Raw genomic sequence first — 18,311 nt, forward strand, 5'->3', positions numbered from 1 at the left:
CTGAGGGTCTAACAGACTTAGGAAAGGTCCTAGGACCAGCAAGAGAAATTAACACTGAACTTAAAATGTTCTAAGGCCATACCAAGGGAAAAGGAACACCAGGGGTGACCTGTATCCTGATTACCATTGCAATAGCTCTCCACAATAGCCAACAGGAGATGGGCAGAACCCATCAACTCCATACAGATTCTACACAAAGGCTCCTAGGAACCAAAGAACCAAAGACCATCCTTCCAAAGCCTGGGCCTCAGAAAGAAGGGAGGCTTTCTAGAATCTTTCAGTTTCCTTGTCCTTCTCCTAAACCAGGTCTACTGTGTCAGGACTTAGCACTCTTAAAGGGCCAGGCTCCATGTTACATAGGTGGTTCTATTTCATATTTAACAAGTACTTAGTATTTCCTTTGTGCCAGGAACTATTTTAAGTGATAAATGTTAATTCATAGTGGGTTTTTGCTATTATTATCTGGTTGCTTGGTGGTTTTTTGTTTTTTCTCAGTACTGGTCCTGAATTGGCATATAGATGTTAAGTATTTTACCACTAGCCCTTAGGCTTTTTCGATTTTTTTGTTTGAAACAGTATCTCACTACATAGCCCTGATGACCAGAAATTTGCTATGTAGACTAGGCTGGCCTGGAACTCAAAGATCCAAATGCTTCTGCCTCCTGAGTGCTGGGATTAAAGGCATGCACCACTATGCTAGGTCCTTTTTCTAATTCTTGCTGGCAGTTAGCATACTGCTGAATAAGCAGCAGGCATTCAAAACTGTGCAGTCCTGACAGGGGCCCTGTTTCAAACCTCAGCATCATAAATAATAATAATAATAATAATAATAATAACAACATCATCACTAATGACAAGATACTAGAAATTCCAACAGAACAAACCCATTTATGTGTGTGCTTATAGTAAATACAGCTGAGCCTTGAACAGTAGAGAGTTGGAGTAGTGACTCCCACAGTCAAAAATCTGAGTATAGTTACTGATGCCCCCGAGCTTAACAGCCACTAATAGCCTACTGTTGATTAGAAGCCTTACTGATAACATCAAGAGTCAATTAACACTATTTACACAGGTATTATAAATAAGGAGAAATATACAAGAACTTTGAGATCACTCACTACTGCAGTGTGCAACTGACCAGACTAACTACTCACACAATGACGTAGCATGATATAAAATTTTAGGTGAATACTTGTCACAAGGCCACTGTAGTCACAAGAAATAACTAGAAAATTATCATATGAGAACAGGATGAACTATAATTTTATGTTATTATGATTTTTTTCACCGTACTTGTTTGTAGCCCAAGCTGGTCTCAAACTCACTATGGAACTAAGGATGACCTTGAACTTCTGATCTTCCTGCTTCTACCTCTCCATGCACCACCATATCTTTTAATGCAGAGCTAGACATGGAACTAGACCCTCATGCATGCTAAGCAAGTACTACCAACTAAACTGCATCCTCAGGCCCCACTCCTTTAATTTATTCATTCATTTATTTATTTATTTTTACTTGTTTTGTTTTGAGACAGGGTCTCCCTGTAGCCTCAGCTGGCTTGGAACTCTATGTAGACTAGGCTGGCCTTGATATTACAGAGATCTGCCTACCTCTCCCTCCCAAGTGCTGGGATTAAAGATGTGTGCCACGAAACCCAGCTCCCCTTACTTTTTGAGGCAGGGTTTAACTCTATAGCCCAGCCTGGCCAGAACTCACAATCCTCCTATTTTATTCTTCCATGTGCTGGGATCACAGGCATGTGCCACCACACCTGGCTCAATGCCTTTTTGGTTTAATACAGCATGTTTACATTTGCTTACATGTCACTTGGCTGCAAACGGCACCATGCATAGTCTAAGTTTTCATAAACAGACATATATTTTATATATTCCTGACATGCCTTTATATAAATGGCAAGGTTTATATTCCTCATCTGGGTTTTTCAGTGTTACAAATCTTCAGAAACTTAAAAATAAAAAATTAAAAAATCCAAGTATAAATAGACTCAAATTTATGTTGGTTACGGATCAACTGTACTAAGGTCAGAAACAGGCCTTACACTTCTTGCTCTCTTCCTTCTTGTCCCCAGAAGGTGCTATGGATGGAACCCAGGGCCTCATGCATGCTAGTCCAGTGCTCTAACAGTAGCTGCCCCCCGAGTCCCATCAGTCCTCACTCTGACAAGTCTTTGTTGAGAGACTGTATGATACCTAAACATCTGAGTGAAGATGCATAGCAGTGGTTCCTCCACTTCACAAAGTCCAGGCTCAACAAGAGGAAAAAAACACGCAAATGTAAAATTCAGCCTAACTATGCTATATGACGGACACCATACCTGTCCCAGCTGCTGCCTAAGAACTCTGAAAGGAGAGTTGCTGAGACTCACACACCTGAGAGTCCAATCTGATGTCCCAGGATAGTGGAGTACAGGTGTGTGACATTTCGAGAGTACCCTCCAAAGGGCTTGAGAGGGTCCAGGGTAAGGGTAATGGCCACTGAGATGTTGATGGGGCCCGACTCCTCCAGGGCCTGGGGCGGCTGGGTGGACACTCTGGCCTGCCCGCTGGTCATGGTACTCTCAGGGGTGGCGGTATCATTGGAGAGATGCTTCAGTGTCTCGTTTTCTGATGCACACAAGTCCAAATCATTAAACCGCAGTAGAAAAGTATTCCAATCCTTCAGCAAAGTGAAACAGAGAGACAGACATGAGCGGTCTCAAGTCTCCACTGCATGACCCTTGCCTGGTGCTGCAGCCCAAAGGGAAAAGGATGACTCAAGGTCACATTATACCTCTGGCAAGACAGTGTGACGATCCCAATCACATTACCACTTGTAACCTCAACTACATACTATACAATGGGGTGAGAGTATGCAGATGCCAAAAATTGTTCCTGTGAAGAACCCAGCATAGCCAGACACAGTGGTACACAACTTCAATCCCAGCACTTCGAAAGCAGAAGCAAGCAGATCTCTATGAGTTCTAAACCAGCAACCAGCTTGGTCTACAAAGTGAGTTCTAGGCCAGTCAGGGCTACAGAATGAGATCCTGTCTCAAAAAGAAGCGGGGATGGGGGCGGTGATCTGGCATATTGTACTTATGAGAAAAAAATCAACTAACCTCAGGATAAAACTTGAAAAGGAAGATTGAACAAGAGCAGGAACACATTCAAAGTTAAAATCACTCATTCAAACTCAAGTATTTTTATTTTTTTAAAACACAATATCATTAATCCCAGGCTGGTCTCCTATGTAGCAGAGAATGACCTTGAACTCTTGATCTCCTGCCTCCACCTCCCAAATCCTGGGATTACAGGTATGTGCCACTACACCTGTTTTATACAGTGCTGAGGATAGAACCCAGGGTCTAGTGTACAATAGACAAGCGCTCTACCAACTCAGCTACATTCCCAACCCAGTGAACTTTATCTACCACTGAACTCAGGATATCATTTATTCATTATGACATCTTATACATAAACTAGTAAGCATATTCTCATTAGTTCTATTAAACTATTATGAAATTTTTGGTTTTCTATATGTTAAATTTACAAGTTTAAAATCTGCATTTATGTGTTCAACTATTAAATACCTAAATTAAGGATTATGCCTTGATAACTTTATTAATTGCCCAAATGCAAATTCTATAAAGAAAGTGTATGAGCTGAGATGCAACTCAGGGGTAGAGCACTTGCCTGGCATGCATAGGGACCTGGGTATCATGGTAGCACTGAACCAAAAAAAAAAAGGAGAAAAAGTTTTTTAAAAAATTTTAAGTACTATATTGGAAAAGACCTGTTTCTGTTTCTAAATTTCCTTTGGATGCTAGGACTCCCTTTTATTTTGGTATTTTTTCATTAAGTTTTTAGTTTCACATATAAGGTAATGGGTTCATCATGGCATCTTCATACATATGTGTCATACATTTGTGCTGAATGGCTTAAGTTGTCAACATGACACACCTGGGTAGAGGGAATCTCAACTGAGGAACTGTCTCCATTGGAATGGCTTGTAGCCATGTCTGTGGGGCATGTTCTTAATTATTAATGTGGGAGAAGGGTTGTACCATTCTTGGACAGGTGGTCTTTAGTTATATAAGAAAGCAGACTGAGCACTGGCCAGAGTGCAAGTTAGTACCTGTATTGTGTATGCTCCAGGTTCCTGCCCTGAGTTCCTGCCTTGGCCTCCCCTGATGATGAACTGTGGGCTGTAAGCCAAATAAACCCTTTCCTCCCCAAGTTGATTTTCATCAGTGTTTTATCACAGCAATAGAAAGTAACTAAAACAGCAATGTTCTCATTCACTCTCCTTCCCCAGACCCCCTGGTTCCTTCTATGTGGCTCCCTTGTTTTCTACTTGGTAGGATCCCTTTTTTATCTTTTATTTTATTTATTTTTTTTTAAAGCCATCAGTGCAATAAAACCCAAAGGTGATTATGTCTTTGAAATGTGCCAGTTTTCAAAATAGTTTTCAATGGCCGGGCATGGTAGCACATGCCTTTAATCCCAGCACTCGGGAGGCAGAGGCAGGCAGATCTCTATGAGTTCAAGGCCAGCCTGGTCTACATAGTGAGTTCCAGGACAGCTGGGGTTACAGGGAGACCCTGTCTCAAAAAGACAACAAAAAAAAAAATTAGCTTTCAAAATTTAAGATCAGAATATCAGAAAAAGTGACACCTCCTCCTCACTCCCTTTTTTGTGAGCCAAGTTTCAACGATTGTGGCCCAGGCTGGCCTGGAACTCATGCCTGCCTCAGCTTCCCTAGTTGCTGGGATCACAGGTGTGCACGACCACATGTGGCCCTCTCCAATCTCTTCATACAGATTTTTTTTTCTTTTAATAAATACACTCTCAAGGCTAGAGAGATGGCTCAGCAGTTAAGAGCACTAGCTGTTCTTGCAGAGGACCCAGGTTTGGTTGCCAGCACCCACATGGTAGCTAACAACAATCCGTAATTCCAGTTCCAGGGGAATCTGACATCCTCTTCTGACCTCTGTGGGCATTGCACAACGCAGGTGCACTTACATGCATGCAGGCAATACATTCATACACATAGAATAAAAAAATAGAAATAAGACTGGGCGTGGTGGCACACGCCTTTAATTCCAGCACTTGGGAGGCAGAGGAAGGCAGATCTTTGTGAGTTTGAGTTCAAGGCCAGCCTGGTCTACATAGTGAGTTCAGGTCAGCTGGAGCTACAGGGAGACCCTGTCTCAAAAAGACAAAAAAAAAAAAAAAAAAAAAAACACTCTCACAAACGCATCTATTTGGCATAGTGGCACACACCTTTAATCCTAGCACTCAGGAGGCAGAGACAAGTAGATCTCTGTGAGTTCAAGGCCAGCCTGGTCTACAGAGTTCCATGCTAGCTAAACAAAAGGCAGAGAAGGGAGGGAAATGGTTCAGCACTTAAGAACACTTGCTGCTCTTCCAAAGGACCTGGGTTCAGGTTCCAGAACCTACATAGCAGCTAACGACCATCCCTAATTCCAGTTCCAGGTGATCCAACACTCTCTTCTGGCCTCTGTGGGAACTGCATGCACTGGTGCATCTACATACATGCAGGCAAAACACTCATACACGTAAAATAAAAATAATTTTTTAAGTCCTTTAAAAAAGCATCTGTAGGGGGCTGGAGAAGATGGCTCAGAGGTTAAGAGCACTGACTGCTCTTACAGAGGACCCGGGTTTGATTCCCAGCACCTACATGGCGGCTAACTGTCTGTAACTCCAATTTCAAGAGAATCCAATGCCTTTTTCTGACCTCTGTGGGCACCGCACAACACAGGTGCACTTACACACAGGCAGGCAATACACTCATACACATAAAAATTTTTTTAAATGAATAAAAATTTTTAAGAACATCTGTTTCTCTACTGAAATATTATACATGAAACTGATAGTATCATTTAAAACAATTAACTATCTAGGATTCTCTAACAAAACCAGACACAGGAAGACAGAAGATAGGGAATTTTGTATAACTAAAGATCTTTTGCTAGACATGTATGCAGACTTGAGAGGTGGAGGTAGGAGAATCTGGAGTTCAAGGCCAACCTGGACTACAAGACACTGTCTCAGGGACAACCAAAAACACCAGTTATGCAGGCATGTAACCCAAGCACTAAGGAGGCTGAAGCAGGAGAATCACAAGTTCCAGGTCAGCTTGGATTTCATTGTAAGTTCCAGGCTAGCCTGGGCTTCATAGTGGGTCCTCAAAACATAAATAAATAAAAGCTGTGCCCAGCCAGTCCCATGAGATCCAGCCAGCCCAAGAAGAGCATACTGGATAGGCGTGGTGGTTCATGCCTTTAATTCCAACACTCAGGAGGCAGAGGCAGGCAGATCTTTGTGAGATCAAGGCTAGCCTAGTCTACATAGCTGGTTCTAAGCCAGCTGGGGCTACAGGGAGACCCTGTCTCAAAAAGACCAAAAAATAAATAACAAATAAATAAATAAATCAAACAAGCAAGCATACAGTACCTCGGTCATTTCTGGGGATTTAATCTCCTTGATCTTGAAGAAATAGCCCAGGGTGAGGAAGGCAATGGCCATGGCGCTGACACTAATCATGAAGACCACCAGAGGTGGCCGGCTGCTGATATACAGCTTCAGGTTCTCCAGGGGGTTGATGCTAAACATGCTTCTCATCAGCTGCACCTGAAACAAATTCAGCACAAGATTGACGGGCAGCCTGGCCTGGAGAAGAGCCATAATTCCACCTAATGGAATCTCTGGGCAATGGAAGACACTAACTGAATTTGAGAAATGTGTGCTCAATAAATTCATGCAGAAGACTAGGAGCTGGGCACACTGGTGCCAGCCCGAACTATAGAAGACTGTCTAAAAATAATAATATACCTCTCCCTCTCCCCCCCCCCACATACACACACATACACACACACACCACACAAATAAGGGGCTGGAGAAATGGCTCAGGGGTTAAGAACACTAGCGGCTCTTCCAGAAGACCCAGGTTCAGTTCCCAGCACTCACGTGGCAATAACTTCTGTAATTTTCTAGTTCCAAGGAATCTGACACCCTCTTCTGGCCTCCACAGACACTGCATGCACATAGTGCATATACATACATGCAGGCAAAATACTCATATACATAAAAATAAAAAATAAATCTTACACATATACAAATAAGGGCTGGAGGTGCAGATTAGTTGGTAGAGTGCTTGCCTAGAATGCATGAAGCCCTGGGTTCCATGACCACCACCACATAAACCAGGCATGATGATGTACACTTAATCCTAGAATTTGAGATGGCAGCAGGGTTATCAGAAGTTTAAGCTCATCCTCAGCTACACAGTGTCTTTAAGACCAGGCTGGGCAACATAAAACCATTTCTCTCACACAGTACACTATTATTATAATTAATTCATGCAAATGCAAAACTTTTATCTACTGATTTGCCTTGTATATCCTCATCAGTACAGATATGAATCAACACCAAAAAAATTAATCAAATAGTTTATGTCAACAGATAAGGGCAAAAACTATTGTTTACACACTGCAGATAAGGCATTCATTGAAGTGTAGTATCTGACTGAATGTGGTAGATATAAATTTAGCATGCAAGGGGCCCTGGATTCAATCCCCAGTGCCAAGAAAAGAAACAACAACAGAACAAACAAAAATCAGGTGTGGTAGCCCATGCCTGTAATCTCAGCATTTGGGAAGTAAAAGCAGGAAAATCAGGTCAGCCTGGAACACACAAAGCCCTGTTTCAACCCTTCTTCCCCAAAAGAATAAAAAGTAATATTTATATTGAAAATGTTTTTGTAAACTTGGAACAGTACTTCCTTAACCCCATTAAGGCTTCCCATCAGAAGCCTGTATTATGTCCCAGATTTAATAGTGAATCATTTCAAAGCATTTTCTTTAATATCAAAAGTGAAGCAATAATTTTATCACTGCTACTGCTGTTGATCATTTAATTGGAGGGAGGGAGGAAGAAAAAAGAAAAGGATTGGTTGGGAATGATGAAATACTGCTACTGCTCTTATTTGCGAACAGTGTAATGTTATCTACATGGCAAATCCAAGAGAGGTCACAAACAGCCTGGTTAGAATTTAAAATATTTCAGCTAAGTATGTATATCAAGATCAGTAGAGGACTGGGAATATAATTCAGTAGTAGAGCAAATTTGGGTGAGTTTAGTATGATCACGGATTTGGGGATTGTGTTTTGGTGTTAGGACCCCAGCCCCTGATCTTATTATATAACTCTTAGGAACTGCTCTGCTAATACGCTTGCCACTTCAGTCTCAGTGTTCCTACGAGATAAGAAGAGATTGGGACAGTGTGACCTCATTTTGCACAACTGTATCTTGTCTCATAGAAAGAGACATATAGTCTACATCTGCTTTCTATTCACATGGCTCTATTGCAAGACAGATAGGTTGAATTTTCTCTCTATTCACATTCTGGAACAATGTAAATAAGATGTGCTTCTTTTCCTTTTGTTTCTTGGGTATTTGATGGGTCTTGGCCAGAAAACCAAGTTTTTGTTTGGTTTTCTCTTTTTTCTTCCTTTTTTTTTTTTTTTTAAGAGAGGGTCTCCCTGTAGCCCCAGCTGGCCTGGAACTCACTATGTAGACCAGAGTGACCTCAATCTCACAGAGATCCACCTGCCACTGCCTCCCAAGTGTTGAGATTAAAGGAATGTGCCACCATACCCAGCTTTAAAAATAAAATCTTAAAAAATAAACTTTACAGAACTAAAGAGATGGCCCAGTGGTTGAATACTGGCTGCTCCTGCAGAAGACCTGGGTTTAGTTCCCAGCACCCACATGGCTGCTAACAACTGTTGAAAGCTCCAGTTCGAGGGGACTCAATGTGCTCTCCTGGCCTCTGAGAGCACTGCATACACGTGGTACATACATACATGCAGGTAAACATTTTAAAATGAAAATAAACTTTACTGAAAAGAATTATTTTTATTTCCTCAATTTTTAAGGATAAATTTTGAGAGGGTTGCTGTTCTTTTTAAGACAAGAGCCTCATGTATCCTAGGCTAGCCTAGAACTCATATAGACAAGGATGACTTTTGAGTTTCTGGCCTTCCTGCCTCCACCTCCACAATGCTAGGATAACAGGTGTGTGCCACCACATCTGATCTATGGAACCCAGGGCAGCTCATGGGATACCTCCTTTAAAAAGTTTCCAGGCCCCCTTCAAAATGCTTCAGGAAGAAGTGACCCTACCGACATCTATGCACCCTAGGGAGCCTGCCAGCATTGCTCGCTCAAGCCTGTGGTACCTTACTACAATTTCCAAGCTATAAGCCAACAGCTCAGGAGCACGTAGTCTTACTTGTCTCTGCCTGAACATAGTTACATATCAAGTAGGTGATTAGGAAGAGAGACAGGGGCCAGGTATAATGGTGCATGCCTTTAAATCCAGTACTACAGAGGCAGAGGTTGGTGGAGTCTGTGAGATAAAGGCCGGCCTGATCTACATTGGTCTACATAGCAAGTTCTAGGCCAACTGGGGTTACAGGGAGACCCTGTCTCAAAAAAAAAAAAAAAAAAAAACCAATCAAAAAGAAGAGGGACAGGGAGAAGTTGACCAACAGGTTATAAGTTACAGTTGCATAGGAGCAAGAAATTCTGGGGTTCTGTTCTACAGTAAGACCATCTTCAAACTGGACCACTAGTCTAGGCAGGCCTTGAACTCCTGATCCTCCTGTTCCACTTTTCCAAAGGCTGAGATTATACGGTGCTAGGATTACAAGTGTACAACTCCATGCCTGGTGATAAAAGATTTTTAAATAAAACTATTAAAAGTCCAAATATTTCACAAACTCAAAACTGCTTTCTCAAGCATTTTCAAAAAGGAAATTTAAAAAGGTTAAATTAATGTCTTTATCTGCAAAGAAGTACAAGAAAATTTCTGTAATCTTTGTAATAGTAGACCTTACTTTTAATTAAAGAATACATTAAGTTCTGTTTGGGGAAAAGAGAAAGTGAAAGAGCCTGAACCCTTTCCTCTAAGTCCATACCAACTCAAAACTAGGATGGAAAGCAATGAGGGCTGGGAAGCAGTCTCCAAGAAGGGCAGGGATTGAGGGACACAAGATACAACCAAAAGGCAATTAATTCCACAGACACAAAATGCACATGAATACTGGTCATCAGCACAGTGCCTAAAGCACTAGGTCAGTCAGCAGACAGTGACCTGAGCAAGAGGCAGTGCTGTCTACACTGAAGGCAGCTCCAACAATCCCCCATTTCAAGAACACGAGTTACTTAAAAGGAGACAGTGACAACTATGTGACATTCTCAAAATCCACGTGGAATCTACCCTAGCACATTTTGGCCTCTGCCATTCTATGTCTAAAAACTTAACCATGACCGTAAAACAAGATTTAACTGCTGATCTGATTACCTTTGCAATGTTTAAAATAGTGGGGAGGTGAGCTGTGAGATGGTTAAGGGGGTAAAGGTGCTTGCCAGGCAAGACTGGTGGCCTGAGTTTGATCTTTGGAACCCACATAAAGATGAAAGGAGGAAACTGACTCCACAAAGTTGTCCTTTGACCTCCACATGTGCCATGGCATCCACACCATGACATGCATGTATCCACACACACAAAAAAAATTAATGTAATAAAAAAATGAAAAGAGAGAAATGAAAATCAAAGATACCAATAATGATGTAAGCAAACTCTTTCACCAGAGTGACAGAAACAGAACTAGATTACAAAGGACTAAGGAGAAAACAGGACTCTTCACAACTATGACTTACATACGCATCATGCCCTAGGCACCATGTCAACTGCTTAGCATATGTCAGATATTTTAAGCATTCCAACATCAATAGGTGGGTATTAGTATACCCATTCTACAGAAGGGGAAACTGAGCCAAAAAGAAAGGTTAGTTAATATATAAGGGCATGCTGCATGTATGTAACTGAGATGGATTCTTAATGTGCTGTCAATCACAATGCCAAAGCCAATAGGAGGGTTCAAGCCAATCAATTTCATATGCCATAGATTTTCATATGCTTAAAGTTACTGATTTTAATAAACACACAATTTTGTCCTTTTTCCCCCTGCAGCTGAGGAATGAACTCGGGGCCTTACGCTTGGCAAGTGCTGTTATCACTGAGCTAAATCCTCAATCCCAATAAACACACAATTAAGATCAAGCTTTTTCAGAAGTTTGAAAGCAACTCCTGTCTTGCCACCTATGCTGTCCGTTGTTCTCAGCAGTTTCACTATCTAGCCCAGGCTATCCTTGAAACTGGATCCTCCGATCTTTGCCTCCCAAGTGCTCAGATTACAGGCATGAACCACCATGCCCTCTCAGAGTCTTAATCTGAGTACAATTCACAGTGAAGGAGAGACTTCACAGTAGCTCAAGGTTAACATGATCAAAAGAGAAGTTACAACAAAAGCATAAAGCTGCCTTTTAGTCCCAGAATTGAGTTCCAGGACAGCTGGCCTGCATAGCAAGTTCCAAATCAATAAGAGTTGCATAGTAAGACGAAAGAGAAAAAGAAAAAAAAAAAAAATCATTACATAAAATAAAACCACGGTGAGCTGGAGAGATGGCTCAGTAGTTAAGAGCACTGGCTGCTCTTCCAGAGGAGCCAGGTTTGATTCCCAGCACCCACATAGTGGCTAACAACCATCCATAACTCAAGTTCCAGAGGACCCAACACTTTCTTTTGTCCTCCGTGGACACTGCATGACACAGATGCACTTACATATGTGCAAGCATAATACTCAAATATAAAAGCAAATAAATAAAAACAAAATAAGTAAAATATAAAGATAAATAAAGCCATGGTAACTTCCCAAATATACCCATTTCGCTCTCTCCCTCCTTTCCTTCCTCTCTGTCTCCCTCCTCCCTTCCTCCCTCAACCTCACACTCCTGAGTGGTAGGATTAGAGATGTAGTTACACACACCCTCACATTTGTCTCTTTAAAAAAAAAAAAAAAGAGGACTAGAGAGATGGCTCAGCAGTTAAGAGAGCTTCTTCCTCTTCAAGGACCTGAGCTGGATTTCTCAGTACCCATGTCAGGCAGCTCACAGCCTCCTGTAACTCCAGCTCCAGAGGATCTGACGCCCTCTACTGGTCTCAGTGGGTACTGCGCTCACATGAACCTACACACAGACAAACACAAAATCTTTTTTTTCACAAGTGCTCCTCTAAGTTGGATGTAATGGACCTGTAATACCAGCACCTGAGAAACAGAGGCAGCTTGATCTCTGTGAGTTTGAGGACAGCCTGGTTTATATAGTTAGACCTTGTCTCTCTCAAACAAACAAAAAAAAAATCAGAGTAAATATTGGGAGAAAATGTTTGGAAACTAATACTCTAACCAAACAGGACAAAAGCCCCGTCAACAAATGACTGTGTTCACAAAGTTCCCAGGATTACAACAGAAAGTGCTAATGATGTCTTATTTCTTTGAGTTCTACCTAGGAAAGATAATTTAAGGATTTCCAAGTTTATCAAAGTAAATATTACACAAATGTTCAGTTTGCTAAAAACTACCTTTTTTCCAATTCCCTTTCTTCATTTTAATTGGAATGTCTCACGTGGTAACTGGTATTCTATGGCCTGTCAATACTGACAAAAACGCCTACCCTCCCTGCACCATGCTCTGCTGCCTCCCATCAAGACCACACTCTTGTATAGAGAGGAGGAGGGGAGCAATGGGCAGAGAGGGAAGAAGGGTCAAAGGGAAGATGAAGACGGCATGGCATGCGCAGAAAAGGAAGACAGAAACTGATAAGGGCCTGGGATGAATCAAGTTCCAGAATCATGCCGTGGCATTCTGTTTGAATGGCTTCATAGAAACGGTGTGCAGACACCCAATCTAATTTCCTGATTGCTAAAACCAGACAGGACTGGCATGCTGTCCTTAGGATGAGGTAAGAACTGATGTATGCCTGACTGCTTCAGAGAAAGACACACTCAGTAAATGAACACAATTCTTTAGAACAAGAGCTATGCCTGGCACTCTCTGGTGTTTAGCATCAACTTGTAATGAACTGATGTTGTCAACACCTTGAGGCCCAACTTCCCAGGCTAGGTGCTCTGTCACCAGCTTAACCTCACTATTTCTGAATGTCCCAATCTTCCTGGTCTTTGTGGGTCCACTTCAAAGTCAGTGCCTTGATGAAGCTTTCTAATCATACCTATCACAAAATCACAACACCAGCAGATCCATGTTGGATTAAGTCCTGCCACATTTTATAGCCTACTGCTTTCCTAAGTCAGTGGATAGAAACTTTGCTGACAGCTCACTCTCTCTCCTCCCCAGAGCACATCTCTATACCCAGATGCCAGTCCCAATCCAGTCCAGCTGAGTCAGCCACAAAAATTTTTCAGCACTTATACTACACATTGAACACATGGCCTCCCTACTCTACAAAGTCAGCACACTTGGAGTCAAGAAGTATCTCCTGGGTATACCACAATATCCTTAGATGACATAAGGAAGGAAAAAGTCACCTGTCATACACCAGCATGGGCATCCATCTACAAATGGCACATAGATGTTCAGACACCACACTGATTTGATACCTCAGCTATAAACCAATTCATGAAACACTCATACCACCCACCTTGGGGTCTTTCATTCCTCTGTCTCCCATAGTGGTGCAACTTTAGGACAAGAAAGTAGCAGAAGCCACATCTTTCCAAGGCAGACCCCAGTGCTTGCCACTTACCATCCAGCAAGGGTATACTCCACTCCTTGAAAGCTAAAATCAGACATCTACAAAGGCCCCCTCACCAGCTGACAATTACAACATTTGTACTATCTTTTTTTAATATTTTATTATTTTATGTGTATCAGTGTATTGCCTGCATGTATGTAAGTGTACCCAGGTCACTCAATGCCCATGGAGGTCAGAAGAGTGCATCAGATCCCCTAGAACTGGAGTTATGTACAGTTGTTAGCCACCATGTAGGTGCTGGGAACCAAACCTGGGTCCTCTGCAAGAGCAGCCAGTGCTCTTAACTGTTGAGCATCTCTCCAGCCCCATCATTCAGATTTTCAAAATAACACAACAGACCTAATTTTATTCTTTGACTTTGGTTGGGTTTTTTGACATAGGGTTTTGCTATGTAGCACAAGCTGCCTTTGTGCTTGCTATCCTCTAGCTCCTGTCTCCCCAGGGCTGAAATTAAAAGGCTGAATCATAGTTCAAGGCCAGCCTGGTCTACATAGTGAGTTCAGAAAGACCTGTCTCAGAAAGACCAAAAAAAAAAGACTGAATTATGCCCTACCTTTATTTCCCATTTATTTTTTTTTTGTTTATTTGAGACAAGGTCAGTAACCTCAAACTCATAGCAATCCACCTGCCTTAGCTTCCCAAATGCTGAGGTTACAAGTGTTCATCACCATACATCGTTTTATTATCCATGGTGTCCATCCAGGGAACTGGAGCTGTATGCCTTACATTATCCTGAAATCATCCCTTGATTTGATTTATTAAACTGTAAGTACTTGTTAAAAACCACCCCATCTCTGGATATCTACTGGATATCTACTAGCCCTGCCACACAATCACTATACTGTTTACAACCTGGGCCTGGTGACACACACCTATATTTCTAGCACCTGAAAGGCTGAGGCAGGAAGATCACAAGTTCAAACCCAGACAGGGCTACAAAGTGAGCTTGAGGCTAGCCTAGGCTACATAGCAAGACTATGTAAAGAAAAAAATTTTCTTTTTTAAATCCAGACTTAAATGGTATGAGGGTGCATACCTGTAATCCTGGCATTTAGGAAGCTGAGGCAGGAGGATCAGGAACTCAAGGCCAGTCTGGGCTACATGAGGCCCTGTCTCAAAGATTCAAAAGAGTAAAAGAAAAAAAATATATGTATTGGCATATATGTGTGTGTGTGTGTGTGTGCCATTGCCAATCCTGGCAGGGTGGTGCACACTTACCATCCCAGCTCTTCAAGAAGTCTGAGACAGGAGGATCAGCAGTTTAAGGCCAGCCTTCACTACACAGCAAATTCAAAGCCAGCCTGAGCTGCATGAGACCCTATCTGGAAGACTCAAAAGATTAAAACCCAAAGAATTCCCCTAATCTGTTTAGAGATCGTGCACATCTGCTGCCATCCCACCTTCTCTTCACACGGAAAACTATGACCACCACCCAAAGTTTTAAAAAAAAGGCAAAAACAGAGGCTCCACCCAGGCCGCAGCCCCAAGCTCAGGAGCCCCCTCCCCGCCAACCCTCTCCAGAGTACGGAGGTGAGAGGGCTGAGGGGTGGATGAGCCCGTACACCACTGACCCCAACCCGCTTCCCGGGAGCACCCGGCCTACAGCTCTCCCCGGCCTACCTCAGCATCACGCCTTCAAACCTCAGCACCTGCGCTCCTGCTCTATCTACCTCGGCCGGCCGGTGCCCCATCCATTCCCTCCTCAACCCGATCGCCCGCAGACCCGACCTCAGCAAGCGCGCCCCCAAGCCCTACCTCAACACGCGCGCGCCCGAGCCCTACCTCAACCTGCGACTCTACCTCAGCAAGCAAGCGCCCGCGAACCCTACCTCAGCACACGCGCGCCCGACCCCTACCAGTGGATTCACGCCCCCGACCCTTACCTCAGCCGGCAAATCCTACCTCGGCACGCGCGCCCCCGACCGCTACCTCGGCACGCGCGCCCGATCGCGCCCGGTCCTCCACTCACCGCCCCGCCGGCCTGCGGCTCCGCGGACGCTGGCGGCCTGGCTCTGCTCACTCGCGGCGGCGCGCGGCGGGTCCGGGACCACCTGGCACCATCTTACCCGCCGCGCCCGGGGTGGCGAACTCGGGGTCCCACGCTACGACCCGAAGTTTGCCCGGAGCGCGCCGCCGCGACGCCGGCTCTGCGCGCGCTGCGAACACCGGACTTTCCGGGTGAAAGCGGAAAACCACGTCACCGCCAACGCCACCGTGACCTCCGACCCCCTCGTGCGACGGTTGCGCGTCAGGGACAGAATTATTCTCGAATGAGCGGAAATGACGTTCCCTGTTTCTTTGCGGACCAGAATGTCGGAATGTGACCCTGTGAGGAGTACGTGACACTCGTTCGCGAATCGCGGAGTATGGGGGGTGGAGGGGCTGTGCGGGCGTCCTACACCTCTGTGAGTGGATCTGTGTATAAGGATGTGGGGAGGGCAAGATTTGGGAGTTTTGTTTGGAGTTGGGGGGGTTATTGATTGTGTGTGTGTGTGTGTGTGTGTGTGTGTGAGAGAGAGAGAGAGAGAGAGAGAGAGAGAGACCGAGACTCATATAGTCAGTCCAGTTGGCCTCACCCTCACTCTGTAGCGGAAAGTAGATTCTATGTAACGTGGCCGGATTTCACACTGTGTAGCCTGGTCTGTCTCCAAACTTACTACCTAGCCCAGGCTGGCCTCAAACTCTGTAACTCAGACTTGCCTCCAAATCACTCTGTAGCCCAAAGTAGACTCAAAACTATGTAGCCTTACAATGTAGCCTAGGCTTGCCTCCAACTCACAATGTAGCCCAAGGTGGACTATGTAACCTGGCCAGACTTTACTCTTACTATGTAGCTCAGTCTGGTCTCAAACACCAGATCTTCCTGCCTTCACCTCCCAAATGCTGGGATTATAATCCTGTGCCAAAACCATTTGTGGACACTAAAAACTAATAGTAGAGGAAAATAAAATTTAAGTCAAATGTAAAAATACACTTTCAAAGATTGAGGTATAATCAAATGCAAGAGAGGAAAGAAAATTACTGAATAACTCTCAGGCAATATTGGGGATGGACCTCAAAACCTAGGAAAGAAAAATCACCAAGTGATGCATTACATCATGGTTCCATCGGGGACAGTTAAAACACAAAAAGCTAACTAGTGTATCATTTCTCGATACATACATAAATTGGTGAAATTGGCAAGAAGTCTGAAGGAAAAATGCACAAACTTCATGGGGTTTTGTTGTTTTTGTTTTGGTGGTGGTAGCTGTTTGGGTGTTCCGTTTGGTTTTGAGACAGGGTCTCAGTATGTAGCTAAGGGTGGCCTGAGACTCAGGCTGACCTCAGACTTGTGATCCTCCTTCCCCAGCTTCCTGAGTGCTGGGATTACAGGATTGCACCACTGTACCCAGCTCTCCAAACTCCATGTTTGTGTGTTAAGGAGACAGGATGGAGAACAGAACACTGGATACATTAGGGTAATGGAAGTGTTCATTTTAAGAGGTGGTGGGGGCTGGAGAAATGGCTCAGCAGTTAAGAGCATTTGCTCTTCTTGAGGACCTCCTCAGCACCCATGTCATGCACCTCACAACTATCTGTAATTTCAGCTCCAGAGGATCTGATACCCTTTTCTGGCCTCATCAGGCACCCCCACACATGTCACTCACACACACACACACACACACACACACGCATACACATAAAAATACAAAAATAGATGCTGAAGAGATGGTTCCTAGGTTAAGAGCACTTGCTTCATTTCCTAATACCCACATGGTGACTTACAAACTTTCTGTAACCCCAGTTCCAGGGATCCAGCACCCTCTTCTGGCCTCCATGGACACTGCGTGCACATAGTTCATATACATACTGTTAGGATTTGAGAATCGAGACTAATTCCCACAGATACTCAAAAAGATTATATAAAAAGTTTATTTAAAGAATTTAAAGTAAAAAAAGACAACCAAATGGCGGCTAGCCAGGTACAGACTTCACGACCAAAGATGGAGTCTGGCCCTGAACAATAGCAGGCAGAAGCTTTTATTGGGGCACTCCACAGAAACCTGTGTGCATGCCAAGCACCTTTTTAAAATAATTGGATGTCCCCATATCCTGTGTACGGGGAAAGTCTTGATTGGTATGGGCTGTCTTCAGGGCATTGGAATGTGCTGACTAATATCTTTAGAGTCAGAAATTTTTGTTCATACCTTATAAGGCTTTTACATGTACAATATATCTCAGCTTGTCTGGGCTTGTCTAAAGAAGCTAGCCAAAATGGAGTCAAAGCATTCTGGCTCTTCATTCCCCCCTAGAGTTATGGCAAGGGTTAAATCTTTAAGCCAAGCAAATTACAGAAGCAGAAAGAAGCGGTTAGACGGCGCATTTAGGGTGGTGGGCCGTTTCTATATTGTCGTAAGGCTCGGGAGTCTCGATTTAAATGAGTATACTGAGAACGCAGTACCATCAGTTGGACTGTCTGTATCCGTTCTCAGATGAATTTGAGTAAGGCATTAAAAATACAGGGGCCACAGGTAATTGCTGATAGGAGTAAGAAGAGAGGTCCAACTATTGCTGAGATCAAAGGTGTTAACCATGGGGACCAGTCGAATAGGGATTCATATCAATTTT

General features: G+C 43.5%; 1 protein-coding gene across 3 annotated transcripts in view; it reads right to left on the minus strand.

Moving 5' to 3' along the window:
* Tmem248 (transmembrane protein 248) overlaps positions 1–15,901 on the minus strand; it is a 23,404-nt gene extending 7,503 nt beyond the window's left edge. The window contains exons 1-3 of one of the 3 annotated variants that reach the window (XM_008839141.3): positions 15,587–15,901; positions 6,480–6,656; positions 2,391–2,676 (exon numbers count right to left, since the gene is read on the minus strand). In XM_008839141.3, the coding sequence (XP_008837363.1) occupies positions 2,391–2,676; positions 6,480–6,647 (454 nt within the window). In that variant the 5' untranslated portion in view covers positions 6,648–6,656; positions 15,587–15,901. The remainder of the gene's footprint in view (positions 1–2,390; positions 2,677–6,479; positions 6,657–15,586) is intronic. The other 2 variants (XM_017799657.2, XM_029566479.1) reach the window with 2 other exon arrangements.
* Positions 15,902–18,311: the final 2,410 nt, after the last annotated feature.

The sequence above is a fragment of the Nannospalax galili genome, unplaced genomic scaffold, assembly GCF_000622305.1.
Source record: "Nannospalax galili isolate Female #2095 unplaced genomic scaffold, S.galili_v1.0 scaffold899, whole genome shotgun sequence".
Taxonomy (NCBI): domain Eukaryota; kingdom Metazoa; phylum Chordata; class Mammalia; order Rodentia; family Spalacidae; genus Nannospalax; species Nannospalax galili.